The sequence below is a fragment of the Callithrix jacchus genome, chromosome 1, assembly GCF_049354715.1.
Source record: "Callithrix jacchus isolate 240 chromosome 1, calJac240_pri, whole genome shotgun sequence".
NCBI lineage: Eukaryota > Metazoa > Chordata > Mammalia > Primates > Cebidae > Callithrix > Callithrix jacchus.
The window spans coordinates 185,600,180-185,618,091 of record NC_133502.1 but is presented as its reverse complement, the minus strand read 5'-3'; the positions used below and the strand labels follow the sequence as shown (position 1 = coordinate 185,618,091).

General features: G+C 60.5%; 3 protein-coding genes across 3 annotated transcripts; 2 read left to right on the top strand and 1 right to left on the bottom strand.

Moving 5' to 3' along the window:
• Nucleotide 1: 1 nt before the first annotated feature.
• Nucleotides 2–1,520, top strand: TMEM203 (transmembrane protein 203). Its single transcript, XM_009006007.5, has one exon. It carries the CDS (start codon nucleotides 242–244, stop codon nucleotides 650–652), a length of 411 nt encoding a protein of 136 aa, XP_009004255.1. The 5' UTR covers nucleotides 2–241; the 3' UTR covers nucleotides 653–1,520.
• A 3,191-nt stretch (nucleotides 1,521–4,711) lies between these two features.
• TPRN (taperin) lies at nucleotides 4,712–15,179 on the top strand. The gene is made up of 4 exons (XM_035264128.3): nucleotides 4,712–6,445; nucleotides 14,196–14,433; nucleotides 14,521–14,627; nucleotides 14,707–15,179. The coding sequence occupies exons 1-4, from the start codon at nucleotides 4,742–4,744 to the stop codon at nucleotides 14,767–14,769; spliced, it is 2,112 nt and encodes a 703-aa protein (XP_035120019.2). The 5' UTR covers nucleotides 4,712–4,741; the 3' UTR covers nucleotides 14,770–15,179.
• A 1,120-nt stretch (nucleotides 15,180–16,299) lies between these two features.
• On the bottom strand, nucleotides 16,300–17,910 carry SSNA1 (SS nuclear autoantigen 1). The gene is made up of 3 exons (XM_002743491.6): nucleotides 17,784–17,910; nucleotides 17,294–17,493; nucleotides 16,300–16,813 (listed from the first exon to the last, which is right to left on the bottom strand). Exons 1-3 carry the CDS (start codon nucleotides 17,833–17,835, stop codon nucleotides 16,706–16,708), a joined length of 360 nt encoding a protein of 119 aa, XP_002743537.1. The 5' UTR covers nucleotides 17,836–17,910; the 3' UTR covers nucleotides 16,300–16,705.
• Nucleotides 17,911–17,912: the final 2 nt, after the last annotated feature.

Genomic DNA, 17,912 nt, shown 5'->3' with positions numbered 1-17,912 from the left:
CGCGCCCGGCGGGGCATGGCGACCGAGCGAGGTGGGCGTCCGCGAGCGGCCAGTGTTGAGTCCCGAGCCGGGGCCGGGATATTGGCGGCGATCCAGGGCCGAGGGCTGGGGCTGGCGGGGACGCTCACCGCGTCTCGCTCGCAGCAGCGGCGGCACGCGCGGGCGAGGGCCACGGGGAGAGGAGACGCAGCTCCGCGGGTGGCACGTTCGGCCGGGCCCCGGCCCGCGCTCAACGGGCGCGATGCTTTTCTCGCTCCGGGAGCTGGTGCAGTGGCTGGGCTTCGCCACCTTCGAGATCTTCGTGCACCTGCTAGCCCTGTTGGTGTTCTCCGTGCTGCTGGCACTGCGTGTGGATGGCCTGGTACCCGGCCTCTCCTGGTGGAACGTGTTCGTGCCTTTCTTCGCCGCTGACGGGCTTAGCACCTACTTCACCACCATCGTGTCCGTCCGCCTCTTCCAGGACGGAGAGAAGCGGCTGGCGGTGCTCCGCCTTTTCTGGGTCCTCACGGTCCTGAGTCTCAAGTTCGTTTTCGAGATGCTGTTGTGCCAGAAGCTAGCGGAGCAGACTCGGGAGCTCTGGTTCGGCCTCATCACGTCCCCGGTCTTCATTCTCCTGCAGCTGCTCATGATCCGCGCCTGTCGGGTCAACTAGCCTCTTCGAGGTGCCGGAGAGAGAGCGCTGGACGGCTGAAATGCTGACCTCAAGCCGAGCTCCTACTTGCGCTGCACCGGAGGAGAGGTTCTTTAGTCGGAAGGCAACTCCTGCTTGCGCCGAGCCGAGTGCCAGGTTTTTCTATTCCAATCATGTCTGAAATGGTTTCTGCAGCAGGGCTTAAAAGAGGAGCCTTCATCCTTAAAATGTATTTCCTTTTATTTCATGCTTTGAGTAGGTAATCCTGAATTGTCCTGAGGAGGGCCCCAGGCCAGACAGTCCTGAACTCCTCTGACACTCGGAAACTGAATATAAGTCAAATGTCCAGGTGGACTCTAAGTATTTCCTGTGGGTCCTGGGTAAGTACTGCTGCACAAAGGCTGCAAAGCTGGACTCAGGGATGTCCTGCAACCAGCAGCTCTGACTGAAGAGCTCCCTGCACCGTCCATCCGAACCAGACTTTAATAGATGTGTTCTTCAGATCTATCAAATGTAAACGAGCTTGTATCTCCTCCCCTGTGCCACAAGAGAGGTTGGCTCTTTGTTTCAGTCTAGGCAGAGACAGAACGTTGAATGAGAGCACAATTAGGGTCTTGTCTGGTTATCTGTTGCCCAAGAAAAGAACTCTGCTGTCCAGGCGCTGCTTGGCTTCCTATCCCAGCAGACTGCAGTTTTATGGACTTTTTCACTACCTTGTGGCTGGCACCGTTAGCACACCTGAGACAGATTTAGGCATCGAGACCTACAAATGGCAAGCTTGTGAGTGGCCCAGCTTTGTTGGCCTACAAACTTTGGTTTGATGGCACTCAGGTGTCAAATGAGAACCTTTGCTGAGATGCAAATAAAGTAAGAGAATGTTTTCCTGAAATGAATAGTGTTTGGCTGTGCCTCTGAAGGGTTAAATTGGGTGAATGTTGAGATACTCCCGCTACATGGTATAACTGGAGACAGAGCTGTGGTTTTCGATGGATTGAAACCTGTGGCCAGAGCTTAGTGGATGGTGGTGGTGGGAATTGCTTGTTCTGGAGAATCCTTCCTGCTCTTGGAGGCAGGTAATTCAGGCACCCACCACCCCCCAGGTGAAGACAACACTCTGGGCCCATGTTGAAGATTTGTTGAATAGTTTGTGATCGCAGAGCCCATGGCTTTTTGCCAGTGTGTGGTCTTTGTGGCCTTGTTGGCACTCGGTAGAGCAGGGACCAGCAAACAGTGTCCTAAGGCCTGTTTTTGTATGACCCTTGAGCTGAGGATGGTTTTTATACCCCTAAAGAATTAAAAGCAAAAGCAAAACGTGTGACAGAGTGAATGTGACCATCAGAGTCCTAGGTCTCTTAATCGGCACTCTTGGCCTTTGAGGCCAGAAGATTCTTTAGTGAGGATGCAGGCTGTTTCGCAGTGCCCCTCCCTGCCTCTTGTGGGTAGATGCCAGTAGCAACCATCATTTGTGACAATCAGATGTTTATCCAGACATTGCCAAGGGCCCTGGGGGACAAAATTGTACCTGGCAAAAACCAGTGGGCTAAGATATTTCCTATCTGGGGCCAGGTGTGGCTGATATTTGTAATCCCAGCACTTTGGGAGGCAGAGGTGGGTAGATCACCAGGTCAGGAGTTTGAGACCGGCCTGACCAACATGGTGAAACCCCATCTTTACCAAAAATACAAAATTAGCCAGGCGTGGTGGTGTGTGCGTGTAATCTCTGCTACTTAAGAGGCTGAGGCGGGAGAATAGCTTGAACCTGGGAGGCAGAGGTTGCAGTGAGCTGCAATCCCGCCACTGCACTCCAGCCTGGGTGACGGAGCAAGACTTCATCTCAAAAAAAAAAAAAAATTCCTGTCTGGCTCGTTACAGAACAGGCGCACTGGCCTTTGCTCTCATGCATCAGCATGGCGAGCAGAATACGGTGTCAGCCTCTGTCTGGCGTGGATGCCTGACTGTGTAAACCATGGAGGGACTCTTATTGGAGGTGTTGCAGGCAACTTGTCTGGTTTGTTGCACGGCCTCAGCAATGTTTCCTGCCTGGAATTGGCATAACTGATGTCAAAGCCAGAATCAAGCTGAACAGTGGGAGTGAGTTTCTTCGTATTGTTATTTATCATTATTTTTAAATTTTTTAATAAAGACGGGGTTTCACCATGTTTGCCAGGCTGGTCTTGAACTTCTGACCTCAGGTGATCCGCCCACCTTGGCCTCCAAAGTGCTTGGATTACAAGCGTGAGCCACCACATCTGGCCCACGTAATGTTATTTATTTCTAGGTTTTGTGTTTTATGTGTTCCCCTGTTTTATTTTGGTAGTTCAGAATTGGGCAACCCTATTAGTGTAGAAGTGATGAACATCAGACACTTCCTTCTTAGAAAGTGATTGGAGGAGGACTGTAAGGGAGGAGACACTCGGCTTCTGGAAGGCTGAAATGAAAGTTTATTATGGCCGGGTGCAGTGACTTACGCCTGTAATCCCAGCACTTTGGGAGGCTGCGGCAGGTGGATCACAAGGTCAGGAGTTCGAGACCAGCCTGGCCAACATGGTGAAACCCCATCTCTACTAAAAATACAAAAATTAACCGGATGTGATGGTGGGCACCTGTAATCCCAGCTACTCGGGAGGCTGAGGCAGGAGAATCGCTTGAGCTTGGGAGGTGGAGGTTGCAGTGAGCCGAGATCGCACCACTCACTGCACTCCAGCCTGGGCCACAAGAACAGGACTCCTTCTCAAAAAAAAAAAAAAAAGAAAAAGAAAGTGAAAGTTTATTTTATCCAGGTTAATGGAGTGGCGGGAGAATAACGCAGCATTAAGGAAGTGGTGGTGCAGATGTTATGGGGCACAGAAGCTGAGAAGGCCATCCCCAGGTTAAAAAAAAAAACCTTCTCCGCGTCTTTGCAGAGACCCGGGTGACCTTGGAACCCTGTCCCTGAAAGGAAAGTGGTGTGGGAAACAGCAGTGTCAACTTGAGCAGGCTGCTGACTGCAGGGCAGGTGATACAAAGTGCAGTTCGTGCACTGCAATCCCCCTTCTCCCAATGGCTCCAAGCGATCTGCCTATTGTCTGCAGGCTGGAAAGACTGTGGGAGCATTCCACAGCCCTTCCTGGGGCGGAAGCCTTGGGCTTCGTGAGGACTTGTCAGCCTGGAGGCTGTGCCCTCAGGGTCATGGCATCCCAAGCCTTCGGATGGGGAGAAGTTCAACAGATGAGAGGAGTGGCCTTAACGTGGCCGCAGGGTGGAGTGATCAGACACACGGGCGGGCTCTGTGAGGCCCACCGTTACCCTGGCTTTTTTGGCTGTTTCTGCATGGGAGAGCTGTCCAAGCATGCAGAGCCCTGGTGAGCCTGCTTGGGTTCGCGGGGGCGGGGGAGAGGGTACTTCCTTTGTGCCTACTCCTGCAGATGCTTTGGTTTGGGGGGATCACGGATGGCAAGGCTGGGTTAAGAGGCTCCCACCTGGGCAGCCTATGAGAAACTGATTCGCTGGGGCTGGGCGGGGCTCCTGAATTGGTATTTCCAAACCCCGCAGGCACCTGCCGGAGGTCGGAGGACCACTGGTGAAAGCAGGGTCCGGGCCATTGTGTGGCTTGTGCACGGTCCACGGGCGCGGATGCCTTCGGTCCTGGAGCAGCCCTCTTCCTGCACCGCGCTCTCAGCGGAGGGAACAGGCGGCCTGGGTGCTGGCCGCGTAAGGAAGCCCAAGTTCGCCCAAGGTCACTCGGGGCGTGGGGCCCAAGGGCCACCCACCCTGCTCCGCCCGGGATGCCGGGAGCCGAGAGCTAAGACGCGGAAGTGGCCACTGAGCGGTGCGAGGCGCCGGGGCGTGTCCCAGAGGCCTTCCCCGATGGGGGCGGCTCCGATGACAGGCGTCGTCCAGTGAGGTCCCTTGGGAGGCGGGGTTGAGGCGAGTGTTGTCCAATCGGTGGGGTCACCCACGGGCCCGCCCTCCTCCCCTGCCATAGGTGGGCCTCCCGCGTGGGGCGGGGCGAGCCGGCCTCCCCCAATGGGCGGCTGCCCGGGAGGGGGCGTGGCCGCGGTGCCCGGGCCTGCAGCGGCGGCGGCGGCCCCTCCGGCCCTCAGTCCCGCGGTTCGCGGCCGCGTCCACAGCATGGCCGCCCTGGGGCGGCCGGGCCCGGGGCCGCGCTCCGCACTGCCCGCCTGGAAGCGCGAGATCCTGGAGCGGAAGCGGGCCAAGCTGGTCGCGCTGGGCGGGGGTGCGGGGCCCGGGGCGGCGGAGCCCGAGCAGCGGGTGCTGGCGGAGAGCCTGGGCCCGCTGCGCGAGAACCCGTTCATGCGGCTGGAGGCCGAGCGGCGGCGCGGCGCGGGCGCGTCGGGGGCGCGGCTGCTGGAGCGGTACAACCGCGTGCCGGGCGTACGCGCCCTCCGCGCCGACAGCGTCCTTATCATCGAGACGGTGCCCGGCTTTCCGCCCGCGCCGCCCGCTGCGGGGGCGGCGCAGATTCGCGCCGCCGAGGTGCTGGTGTACGGGGCGCCGCCCGGCCGCGTCAGCCGCCTGCTAGAGAGGTTCGACCCGCCCGCCGCGCCGCGCCGCCGCGGGAGCCCCGAGCGCGCCCGCCCCACGCCGCCGCCGCTGGCGCCGCCCCGGCCCCCGCCCGCGGCCCCCAGCCTGCCCGCCGCGCCCGGGCCCTGCAGTGGCGGGGCAAGCCCCGGGGCCCGGCGCAGCGACTTCCTGCAAAAGACCGGGAGCAACTCCTTCACCGTCCACCCGCGGGGTCTGCACCGCGAAGCGGGCGCCCGCCTGCTCTCCAACGGGCCCTCGGCCGCTCAGTCCCGGGCCAGCCCTGCCAACGGCCTCGCGGGCTCCCCGCCCGGGTCAGGACAGTGGAAGCCAAAGGTGGAGCCGGGGGATCCCTCCCTCCACCCGCCCCCCAGCCCCAGGATCCCGAGTGCCACTCCAGCCGCGCCCCCTGCCAGTGCCACTCCCAACCAGCGCCAGTGCGTCTCTGCGGCCACCAGCGCCAACGACTCCTTCGAGATACGGCCGGCACCCAAGCCAGACGTGGAGACCATCCCCTCGGGGGACCTCCAGGCCCGGGCGCTGGCCAGCCTCCGCGCAAACTCTCGAAATTCCTTCCTATTTATCCCCAAGAGCAAGGCCTCCGGGGCCCCTCCTGCTGAGGGGAGGCAGTCCGCGGAGCTGCCAAAGGGAGGCGTGGGCCGGAGCACCCCGAGCCAGGAGCTCGGAGCCCAGCTGGTTCCTGGAGGGGGTGGTTCTCCTGCCCTGGTGAAGAGCCCCCTGGAGGTCGAGGCAAAATGGGCAGTCGATGAGGGGCCCTGTCCAAGGGCAGCCACCGCCCTCTCTGACCGAGCTGTCAGGTGGCAGAGGCCGTCCTCACCGCCCCCCTTCCTGCCTGCTGCTTCGAAAGAAGCTGAGCCTGCCGAAGGCTTCAGTGTTCCTGGCTTGGCCAAGAATAACCGGGAACACGGGAGGCCGGGGCTGCCTGTCACCTTCATTGATGAGGTAGACTCAGAGGAGGAGGCCCCCCAAGAAGCCAAACTACCCTACTCCACGAACCCTGCCAGGCCCGGATGTGTGGCGGAGCTCCAGCCGAGAGGCAGCAATACCTTCACAGTGGTGCCCAAGAGGAAGCCAGGGCCCCTGCAGGAGCAGCACTTGAGTCAGGCCAATGGGGGCCCCCGGCCACGGCAGGCTGAGGAAGAGGAGGGTGATGGCCTCCTGGGGCCCACGCTGAAGAAGCGCTACCCCGCGGTGCATGAGATTGAGGTGATTGGCGGCTACCTGGCCCTGCAGAAGTCCTGCCTCACCAAGGCTGGCTCCTCAAGAAAGAAGGTCAGTGGTGGGGGCAGGGCCACTGGCCAGGAGGGAGAGAGACAGCTCACAGAGCTGTGGGGGCACAGCATCTGCCCTGATCCCAGGACGCATGGCCGGGGCAAAGGATGGTTTCTACATGGACTGGAGGAGAGCTGGGGCTGGGTGGGCCGTGCCCGGTCCAGGGCCCCAGTGGAGCCCTCTGACTTGGGCTGTGGGGACAGCTGGCCTGCTCTGTGCCTCGAAAGGCTGCTGGAGAGTGCCAGGGCAGACAGTGCTGTGCCTCCTGCCAGTTCTTCTGGCTCATCTGGAATTAGTTAGGCGGGCCTGTCCCTTTGTGAGTCCAGCTGGGAGAAGCAGACCTGAACTTGTAGGCTCCTCCCTGGGCTTGGCTTTGAGGGGGTGGCCTCGCATGGTCTCCTGGAGGCCCAGCTGCATGGGTGCTAGGTGGCAGGATGTGAGTGGGAAGAGGCCAGTGCTGGGGGTTGGCTGGGTCCCTTCATGATGGCTAGCCCTGGGGTGCAGCTCACCAGCCAGTTGGAGGTGGCTGTCAGCTCCTCAGAAGGGACACTGGCTGGGAGCTGGGCAGGAATGCCGAATGAGCGCCTATTGTGTGCCTAATCTGGGCCTGGGAAGCTTGCTGGGAAGAAGGGCCCTTCGGAGGCTCTCAGCAGCCAGGCAGGGGAGCCTCCCTCCTCAGCCAGCTCTGGCCAGTGGCCTGGAACCCTCTGGGCACAAGAAAAAAAAAATCCTCAGATTCTTCCTGCTCATTCCTGCACCCATATTTGTTTCCTGGGGCAAATTCCAAGGGCAGTTCCACGTGACTCCTCTCTTGGAGGTGATCTGTCGGGGAGCAGGTGTGCCTTCCTTAGGGACTGAGGGGTGGCCTGGGGTGTCTCCCTTGGCTCTTCCTGTCCAGGCACTGCCCCAGAGCCAGTACTGGCTAGGTCACCCCAGGCAGCCTGTCCTCTAATCTCAGTTTCCCTGGGATGGGGGCTGGGGATGGGACCTTGTAGGCTCCCTCAGCAGACAGGCCACCGCCTGCCTCTGCTTCCTGCCTGATATTGGATTTGGCATCTCGCCTCTCCCAGTGCCATCCTCTCCTCCTGGAACCAGGGTGTTGGCACTCCTGCTGGCTCCATCTGCTGGCCCAGACGTCTGTGCTGACCCTCCTGAGGTGCTTCCAGTGGGGGCTTGGGGCCAGGCCCAGGGCCCCTCCCACCCCTGGAGCCATGTGGGTCCGTCTTCCCCACCCTTGCCCGAGTGTCACCCCAGCCCATTGAGGTGGGGTCGATCTGATGGACACGGCCTCCTTCCTCCAGCTCCTGTCTGCCTCTCCCTCCCCGGCATCTGTACCCTTGGCCCTGGCTCTTGTGTGAGGTGGGCGCTTCCGGGCTTGCCCCAGTGGAAGTGGGGTCAGTGCTCCCTTTGTAGAGAGGAAACTGCCTAAGCTCGGGAGTCAGATGGGGTCATGGAGCTTGTGGGGCGAGAACTGAGTTCAGGTTCTTGTTTCTAGAACCCCTCCCTAAACCCGTGTAGCCATCACTGGGAACCTGGCTTCTTCCTGAGACTCGAGGCCACTGCCTGGAGCCTGGCCATCCTGCCCTCAGAAGGGACAGAACCGGGCCAGGCATGATGGCTTGCACCTGTAATCCTAACACTTTGAGAGGCCAAGGACGGTGGATCACGAGGTCAGGAGTTCAAGATCAGCCTGGCAAAGATGGTAAAGCCCTGTCTCTACTAAAAAAAAAAAAAAAAAATTAGCCGGTCATGGTGACAGGCGCCTGTAATCCTAGCTACTCAGGAGGCTGAGGCAGAGAATTGCTTGAACCTGGAGGTGGAGGTTGCAGTGAGCCAAGATTGTGCCACTGCACTCCAGCCTGAGTGACAGAGGGAGACTTCATCTTAAATTAAAAAAAGGTACAGGACTGTAGGGGGTCATTTGTGGCTGGGTTAGGGTGGAGGGTAGGTTGGGAGCTTGAAGGCCAGCAGAGACAGGAAGACTGCAGTGGGGGAGAGGCTGAGCCTGGGAAGCAGGCCCTAGACCAGCAGGAGGGTGGAGCTCGGGCCAGCCTGAAGGGGTGGGGATCCAGATGGACGATGCCTGGCATGGCCAGGTGGCCTAGGCAGGGCCTGCTAGGGCAGCATGACTTGCTGGCTGTGACTTTCTGACTGGGTACATGCCAGCTGCCCCGCCTGGGAAGAGCCAGAATGTCCATCAGGAGGGGCTGGAGGCACGGGGCTGCCCTGTCTTTCAGAATGGCTTGCTGGCCTTGGCACGGTGGGCTGTGGGGCAGGGATGTCACATGGACTGTGCAGCCTGTGGGCCAGGAGCACTCGCAGGTGGGGTGCAGGCTGCCCCTGCCGGGCCTGCACCTGGCCTTCCTTGCCTGACCACCTGGCCAGCCTTTTTTTATGTTTTAATTTTTTGAGACAGAATCTCACTGTGTCTCAGGTTAGAGTGCAGTGGCACAACCTCAGCTCAGGGCAACCTCCACTTCCCGGATTCAAGCAATTCTCCTGCCTCAGCCTCCTGAGTAGCTGGGATTACAGGTGCACGCTACCACGCCCAGCTAATTTTTGTATTTTTAGTACAGATGGGTTTCACCGTGTTGGCCAGGCTGGTCTTGAACTCCTGACCTTAGGTGATCTGCCCACCTTGGCCTCCCAAAATGCTGGGATTACAGGTGTGAGCCACTGCATCCAGCCCAGTCTTCAGTTGGGACTACTGGCTGCCACCCCAGGGTATGGGGTGGAGTGAAGGGCCCAGAGTCCTGCCAGACCTGACTGAGGGCAGTGGCTGGTGGTGGTGCTGCTTTTCCTGGGGTGCAGGTGAAGGGCAGCTCTTCAGTGGAGTTGTCTGGGCAGTGGGAGTCGGTGAGGGGTGTAGGGCTGTTGGGAGCCAGATGTAAGGCTGAGTGTCCCGCAGGGTCGTGGGGTGAGCCTTATGCTGTGCTGAGGGGCAGGATCCGAGAAATAAAGAGATAGGACACAGAAGTACAAGGAAAATGCAGCTGGGCTCAGGGGGGCCATGCCACCTTATAGGCAGAGTCAGGCAAGGCCCCAAATGTCCAGAAGTGTGAGTATATTGTGTATAAGTTAGGGGGCAGGGCAGTGAGTGAAGTCATCTTTAAGGATAGTGATAGGGTCGTGAGCAATAAAATATGGGGTCCACCCCCATTAGGTCACCTAGGCCAGGAGGTGGACAGTGCACAGCAAGGGTCCTGTTCCCACAAAGGCAAGGGCCGTGCGCAGTAAGGGTCCACCCCCATTAAGTCACCGAGGTATGAAGGTGGGCCGTGCGCAGTGTGCAATACTTCTATCTATGGGCAAACTACTTCTAAGAAGATTTATAGGAGGATGCTTTAAATCACATAGCAGTGACAGAGCTGTCAGGGTTACCGCCACCTTCTAGCACCTTCCAATGGTTTCTTTTTTTTTTTTTTTTTTTCCTTCCAATGGTTTCTATGGGAAGATGCTTTTCGAGCAGCACAGTAGCAAGAGCTGATAAAGTTCACAGTCACCAAGGTGGATTGCCGGTCTGAGGGCAGCCTTCCACAAGAACTGGAACAAGGTCCTACAACTCCTTTATCAGGAGAAGTGGCTCTCGCCCCAAGCCTGCCACACAGCGGGTATCTTTACGATACTGAACGCTGCCACCTGGGCCATGGATTCTTGTCCTGGCATAATTGTTTTTCCTTAAATCATGCTCTGCACTGTGTCTGCTCCAGGCATTCCTCCGATGATGATAAGCTGCTTATTCCTTAATTCATGCTCTGCAATGTGTCCACTCTAGGCATTCTTCCGTTATGAACTAAGATATAATTATAGGTATATATGTAGGGAAATGTTCTTTAGGCACTCATACTATCAACTATTATATGATTATATAGAGAGGATTATATAAAGGTATTCTTCAAGCTCTAATTCTATAAACTAACATATGATTATGTAAAGGATTATATAAAAGGAAACAGCTGAGTGGTAACACTGTACCGTGATATATTCCTCAAGCCCTAACTGTGCCAGGGTTCTGCTTAGCTCTCATTCCTCAGTGCCTATATGGGGGGTTACCCACAAGGGGCCTGCCCTGGGAATGGCTGTCCCTGCACAGGGTATGATGCCCTCGCCCGCGTCTGAGGGGTGCAGCCCTGCTCTGGACAGGCTGAGTCTGGGGGGCTGCTGGCCTATGCACCTGGGGGGCCTAGGCCGGCTGGGTTATCCATTGGCAGAATCCACAGGTGCCCTGTCTCTGGCAGGGCCGAGTTCAGGGCAGCCACACCCCAGGCTGTTTTCCCAGAGGGTGGGGCATCTCTTCTCACATCTGCCTCCTGTGGGACTTGCCGCTGCAGCCTTTCCTCTTCATGGAGTGCCATCTGGCCTGGCTCCTACCAGTCTGGCTGCCCTTTCCCCTCCCCTCTGCCCTCCTCCCCTCCAGCTCTCTGCCCATCCCAAATGTGTCAGCGTCCCCAGGGCTTCGTCCTGGACACCCAGAGCCATCCACCCTCACCCTGTGCAGCTTCTGTCCCCAAGGCCTTGCTCTCTGGTCCTTACGCCCAAGGGTGCCACCCTGACATCTGCCTTTCCTGTCAATGCCCCCTCCTGGCCAGCACCAAGCCCCCAGCCTGGGCTCCTCCCTGCCTCTCTCCCCCTTTGCTGGGCAGATCCTAGGTGGCCGGGGGCTGTAGCATCTCACTGTTGGTGGCTGAGTCCCTGTCCTTCCCGCCTCTCCAGCTCTTCCCATAGGTGCCATCTAAGTGGTCTCTCTGGAGCCAGGGATGCCAGGAACAGGCCTGGACCCTGCTCCTTTCAGCTTTCTCATGAGTGGAGACTGTGCCTGGCGCTGGGGGCTAAGCTTTGCTCAGGGAGCACCCAGCATCTTGGGAGCCTGCTGTGGACATTGCACCCAGCAGCCTGGTCTAGTGTCTCGCCACCCACGGGAGCTTTGGCTGGGGCCGAATGGGGGTTGGGAGGCTGGCAGCCACACCCAGGGAAAGAGGGGCAGGGCTGGGCTCAGCTCACACCTCCATCTGGGCAGGTTGGTCCTGGCTGCTGGGCCCTTTGTCCCAGGTGGAGGCCCTTTGGTAACCAAAGCTAGGCAGGGTAGGTGTGCAGGTAGGTGGGTGGAGCAAGAACAAAAGGGCCCTGAAAGGCCGAGGCTGTGCCCGGAAGCTCGACTTAGGGACCCACCTGCCTGCTGTGTTGCCTGCAGTCCCTGACAGGCTATGGCCAGGTGTGTGCAGTGCCAGCCTCCAGCCACACCCTCTGCCCATCCTGCATCCTCGAGTCTGCAGGCTGCTCATGGCATGAGTCATGGGGTGTCCTGTGACCCACTGACCTGTCCCCACAGTGCGGGGGGAGGGTTGTTAGGCTGAGCTGACACCAGCCCAGCTGAGGAGACCTGGGGAGGCAGGACGTGACCAGAGCCCTGGGCCCCAGCTGAGGGCAGATGGGCTGCCTGTCCACCCTGCCCCCACTGCCTAGCCAGGCTGTACCAGGCTCAGGGCCCATGTGCACCCAGCCCCCGTGGCTCCCCTGCTGGGACCGGTCATGTGCATGAGCGAGGGTGCTAATCCCTAGGCCCTGGCAGCCGGCCCTGCTAGCCGGCCCTGCTGTGTTCTCAGCCGTGGGGGCTGGGCCTGGAGGGCTTCAGGGTCATCTGGGTGAGCTCCACGGAACCAGGGCGGCTGGAAGCCCCATTTGCTTTGGGGCTTTGGGGCTGTGGGTGACCTCTGACCCAACAGCCTCGTCCTGCCTGGAGCACCTCCACCTGGGGTATCTGTCCCAAAGCATGAGTCTGGGAGGGCTGGGTGACCCATTCCTAAGCAGGCTGGAAGTGGGTGGGCGCCTGTGGGGTCTGGTGGCCAATCCACTGTCCCAGCCTCTGCCTGCCTGGCCGCCTGTGGGGTGACTGCTGGAGGGCCAGGGCTGGGTGGACCTAGCTGCAGGCAAGGCAGTTAAGGAACAGGAGCGGATGCCCGACACCTTCTTCTGTCTGATCCAGATGGCCTACCCGGTCCCTGTTCATCAGTGCAGATGGCTGGGGTGCCATGGCCTGGGGTGGGAATGCAGGCAGGTAGCTGAGTGGCTGAGCAGGGCTCTGTGTGGGCTGTGCTGAGGGGTGAAGCTGGAGGTTTGGGCACAAAGGGTGGACCCCCCCCCAGCTGTGTTCATAGTAAGGGGCCCAATAGTGCGCTTGGCTGTGTGGGCTGTGTGGCCGCTGCCGGAGAGGGCATGATGGCGGGAGTGTGTGCCCTGGGCCCTGTCCTGGCAGCCCTGTGTGGCTGCCTCGGCTGCCTCCTGAGGCCACCTCTTGCCCTCCTGTCCCTGGCTGCAGCAGTTCGCTGCCTGGGGCCCGGCTCCTACCTCCGGCTCCTTCTAGGGGAGGAGGAGGAACTTGAGCTGCTGGTGTCCTGTGCCCAGGAAGAGTTTAATATTTCCAGCTCTGGCTGGGCTCCTCCATCTGCTGCAGGCGGGTGCCACTCACATTCATCAGGGACTGCTGTCCCGGGCTGAGTGCAGCTTAGCTGGCCTGGTGGGAGCTCATCTGTCCCACACAAGCCCGGTCAGGGAGGGGAGGTGGAGAGTCCTGACCGTTGGTCCCCACTGCCCCCATTGCCTCTGGGAACCAGCAGGCCTGCCTGGGCTTCAAGGCCGCTGGGAGAAGGAAAGAATTTGCTCTGATGTGAAATCCTGCAGCCTATGAAGTGGGCATAGTGGGCGAGGGCCAGGGCGGCAGCAAGGTGAGGGAAGGGTCATTGATGGGGTCACTGGCACCCAGGCTCAGTGGAGGTGTCCCCCACTCTACACTCTCAGCTGTTAGGTGGGTGGTGCCTGGGGCCTCCACCCAGCTTTGATGCCTTACAGAGGCCCTCGTTAGCAGTGAGGGTCTGTGCTCTGCTGGGTTGTTCATGCATCCAGTAAGCCAGGACATGAACTTGGCTTTAGAGAGACGCCCCAGACACCAACAGGGGCTGCCTGGAGCCTAGAGTGTAAGGCCCCTGAGGGCACAGCCTCACTTCCACCCTGTTCTTGCTATAGAGCTGCTTGGTTGGGGGGATGTGCTCACCCAGTTTCCCCCCAGCTGGTGCTATGTCCAGATGGCAGAGCAGGAGGGTCCTGAGATGGCAGCCCAGGGAGCAGCTCTAGAGGCTTCTGGGGACCCAGAGGCCTTGGGCTTCTGGAGTCTGGTCCTTGGCTGGGGTGGGAGGGGAAGTTAGCCCCCTGGGTGGAGGGGATGGATACAGCTTGCAGGGTCCAGATGGAGAGGTCTTCCCCCACTCCTGGAGCCCCCCAAGGGTTGATAATGTATGCGCTCCCTAGTTGGGTCGGCCTCATCCTGAGGGCTGAACCCAAGCCCCTGGCATCCCTGCGTCCACCTGGGCACCACAGCCCTGGTTCACGTCCCCAGTCCCTGGCATTGCTGTGTCCAGCTGAGCACGCAGCCCTGGTTAACATCCCCAGCCCCTGGCATCCTTGCATCCAGCTGGGCACCGCAGCCCTGGTTCACGTCTCCAGCCCCTGGCATCCCTGTGTCCAGCTGAGCACGCAGCCCTGGTTCATGTCCCTAGCCCCTGACATCCCTGCATCCAGCTGGGCACCGCAGCCCCAGTTCACGTCCTCAGTCCCTGGAATTGCTGTGTCCAGCTGAGCACGCAGCCCTGGTTCACGTCCCCAGTCCCTGGCGTTGCCCTGGTTCACGTCCCCAGTCCCTGGCGTTGCTGTGTCCAGTTGAGCATGCAGCCCTGGTTCACTGGACTTTCCCTCCCAGATGAAGATCTCCTTCAATGACAAAAGCCTACAGACCACATTTGAGTACCCTTCTGAGAGCTCCCTAGCGCAGGAGGAAGAGGTGGAGTGGGAGGAAGAGGAGGAGGAGGAGGAGGAAGAAGAAGAGGAGGAGGAAGGGTCCTGCTCAGAGGAGAAGCCCTTTGCACTCTTCCTGCCCCGGGCCACGTTTGTGAGCAGCGTGAGGTCCGAGAGCTCTCGGCTGCCCGAGGGTAGCTCAGGTGAGTGCCCACCTAGGGGTCGGGCAGCCTGGGAGGGGCAGAGCCTGGTCTATGTCCTCATGTCCACCTGGGCTCCTCGGTCCACAGGCCTGTCCAGCTACACCCCGAAGCACTCTGTGGCCTTCAGCAAGTGGCAGGAGCAGGCGCTGGAGCAGGCCCCGAGGGATGCAGAGTCCCCACCCTTGGAGGCCATGGTGAGCTGCGGAGCGGGAGTGCTGGGGGTTCTGACGGCTGGGTGAGCCCATGTGCCCACGTTCTGTCCTCTCTTCTCAGCTGACACCTGCCAGTCAGAACGACCTCTCGGACTTCCGCAGTGAGCCAGCCCTGTACTTCTGAGCCCAGCACTGCCAGGACCAAGGCTGAGCCCAGCTGTGGGAGTCCTGGAAGCTGGGCAGTGGCCAGGGACTACTGCACCTTTCTGCCTTGTCTGGTCTCACTGTATCCCCAACCCCCCTTGCCCTGGAAGCAGCCAGGGTGCCTCCTGCTGTCGGGGCCAGGTCTGGGTCTCTCTCCCCAGCCCTAGTTTGGAGGGGTCTGAGAGGGAGTGAGGTGGGGCACTGCCCATGGGTGAGGGCCAGGGGCCTGCTGGGTGGTAGCCATCTGTGACCCGGGAGTGGGGATGGAGTTGTGCAGATTCTGCACCGGGCTGTTCCCTGTCCCACCCCTCAGCCCTCAGCCTGGCCCTCTGTGACGAGTGGCTTCTGTCCTGCCTCTGATGACGGACACAATAAACAGCACTGTACCAAGCTGCTGGTGCCCACACTGCATGATCCTTGGCTGGAGGGGAGCAGGGGCAGGTCTCTGTGGGAAGAAGCCACCTGGGGTGCAGTGGGCCCAGCTTGTACATCTGTGCCAGGGTGTGTGGGAGGTGACCACGGTCTGGTGCCCTCATGCCTCAATGCCCCAGTGGCCCAGGCTCTGACCCCCAACTTCCATAGCCTGTTAACCTGTTGCCCTCGACCTTGCGGAGGTGGGATGCCGGGCCTGCTGTTGGGGCCTAGACCTCACGTGGGAAGGGGAGAGCGTTGCAGTTGTTGGGCCTGAAGTGGCTTCTCTGAGGGGCCCAGAGCCTGGGATGGGACGAAGGGAAGGGCAGCACAGGAGTTGCCATCTCCTGTTGCACTTGGCGTGCCCCTGACCCACAAGGGGCCAGAGCTGGGGTTGTTTCCTCCCTGGAGAATCAACCCCAGAGCAGAGAGACGCTGTTTGGCCAGACTCTGGCTGAAGGGGAGTTTAGTGTATTTCCCTGGTGAGGGTGTGCCCAGCTCTTCTCTGGACCCTCTGGATCAACACGTGCTTCCCAGATCGGCCCAGTCCTTGGGCACTGCTTGGTTGCTGCAGGGACAAGACAGGGGGCCCTGGGGCACATGAAAGGATGGAAGTGGGCAGCACCTGGTGTGGCCAGGGAGAAGACAGCAGGCCCTGGCGGCAGTAGTGGTGTCCTCAGGCCAAGCAGAACTTGCAGCTGAAGAATCGGCAGGGGGTGTAAAGCCCCCCAGTCGTTGCTGAGAGAGACCTGGGCCTGAGGCAGGGGTGAAAATGCTTGGCATCCCCAGCTGTCTCTCTGGGCTGGGTCCTATGTTGGATGCCAAGGTGTGGCAGAGAACAGGACCAGTGAGCAGAGCTCCTGAGAGGAGGGGGGCCAGTCAGGGGAAGAATCGGCTGCCCTGCTGGGGAGGGTTAAGGGTGGGGCTGGCCTGGGCAGGGTGGGCACCCTCAGTGGTGTCCCTGAGGCTAGTAGGGCAATCACAGAGAGGCCACTCCAGACTCTGCTGCCTCCTCTCCCAAGGGGGAGCCTCAGGCTCTGGCTCTGCGGGTATCTGGCAGTCCCACGCTGTTAACACAGGCAAGCAGCAGGCTGGCACCGATCTTTACAAAGATAATCTTTATTGACAGTCACAGGCCACAGGGGTGAGCCCTGAGGTTTGGGTTCTGGGGTGGAGAACCCCTGTGCCTGCCCTGGCTGAAGAGGGACAAGGTAGGGGGACCCCCATGATGCTCAGACTCCAACCAGGGCCTCCCTGGCAGTCCAGGAGAGTGGGTACCTCAGAGACAGGCCCCTTGTAGAGCTGACTTGGAGCCCACCATTCCCATAGCCTGTGTGAGCAGAAAGCCAGGACCCACCCCCCCGGGTGGGCTGTGTCCTGGGCTTGTCACCGATGCCAGTGGAGGTTGAGAGAAGGCAGCTGCTGCCATGATGAAAGACGCGCTGAGGACGGACTTGCCTGGCTGAGCTGAGGGGCGCACGGAGGCAGGCCCGCCTGTGGTCCTGTCAGCTGTCCCTGCCACCGCTACTTTTCTGGTCTGAGGCTGTAGCCTTGGTCAGGTTCCCAGCTTCCCTCTTGAGGACACTAAGCAAAGTCTGGGAGCTCTCCAGGATCTGGGGCCAGAGAATTGAGAAAGAAGCTCGTCACTGTTCACCTATTGGGAAGGCCCTAAGGCCCAGCTGTCCTCACATTCAGGTGCTAGGATCTGGCCGTGGGTGCTGTAGCCAACAGATCCTGTGCTGGGGGAAGGGAGAAGCCCAAGGGGACTGGCGGACTGGCAGACGGGCTGACAGGCCCTCTTCCCTCCTGAAGCTGACCCAAAGCACTTCCTCCCCACCCTCAAAGCCAGACTAAGCTAGCACTGGCCCATGCTGGGTGCTCTGCCCAAGACCTAGCTCCTCACACTCTGAGCAGAAAGAACCACACGATTAGCGAGAACCAGATAAAGACCAGGACCCAGGATGCCCCAGGCCACGCTGCCCCAGCCCGATATGCCAGCAGGGCACAGATTGTCCACAGCTGGGAGGCCTAGCCAGTCCTGACGCCCTGCGTGGCTATCCCCCTGATGCTCCGCCTGGCCTCCCGAGCTCCACCTTGAGGTAGGCGGCCTCCGTCTCCGCGATGGTCCGGTCGAACTCGTTGCGAGAGGCAATCTTGCGTGCCAGGTTCTCATTGACGCGGGCCAGCTTTTCTGTGAGCTGCCTCACCTCATTCTGCAGCCGCTGCTTCTCGTCCTCCTCCTGCTGGATCTGCCGGCACAGATCCTCCCGCTTCTGGCACAGCTCCTCAATGCCTGTGGGGCCGGGACGGGCGGCGCTGTGGGCCCAGGGGAGGAGGGCGGCGGCGGAGGGCGGGCCTCCTTCCGCCCGAGGAAGCCAGAGTCGGGCACCACCCCAGAGCGCCCGGCGCGGGGCCTGCGAGCTAGCGAGGGCTCGGGCCGCGGACACCAAGCCCCCGGCACGGAGGGCTCTGCTCAAGCCGCGCGATGCCCGCAGCGAGGCGGGGCCAGGGGGCACCCCGATGCGAGCCGGGAACCCGGCCCTGCGCCCCTCCCGACCTCCCCGCCCCGGCTGCGCCGCTCACATTTGACCAGCTCGTTGTTGTAGTTCTGCAGCGCCGCGCCCTGCTGGGTCATGGTCAACGCCGCCCGGGGCCCCGCCGCCCCAACCGCCGCGGCAGCAGCACTACCCGCGCCTGCGCACGGCTTCCCGA

Coding starts and splice junctions, on each gene's coding strand:
- TMEM203 (XM_009006007.5), top strand. CDS start 242: ATGCTTTTCTCGCTCCGGGAGCTGGTGCAGTGGCTGGGCTTCGCCACC.
- TPRN (XM_035264128.3), top strand. CDS start 4,742: ATGGCCGCCCTGGGGCGGCCGGGCCCGGGGCCGCGCTCCGCACTGCCC. Junction 6,446..14,195: donor CTGGCTCCTCAAGAAAGAAG/GTCAGTGGTGGG, acceptor TTTCCCTCCCAG/ATGAAGATCTCCTTCAATGA. Junction 14,628..14,706: donor CCCCACCCTTGGAGGCCATG/GTGAGCTGCGGA, acceptor CTCTCTTCTCAG/CTGACACCTGCCAGTCAGAA.
- SSNA1 (XM_002743491.6), bottom strand. CDS start 17,835: ATGACCCAGCAGGGCGCGGCGCTGCAGAACTACAACAACGAGCTGGTC. Junction 17,494..17,783: donor CAACAACGAGCTGGTCAAAT/GTGAGCGGCGCA, acceptor CCGGCCCCACAG/GCATTGAGGAGCTGTGCCAG. Junction 16,814..17,293: donor CGGAGGCCGCCTACCTCAAG/GTGGAGCTCGGG, acceptor CTCTGGCCCCAG/ATCCTGGAGAGCTCCCAGAC.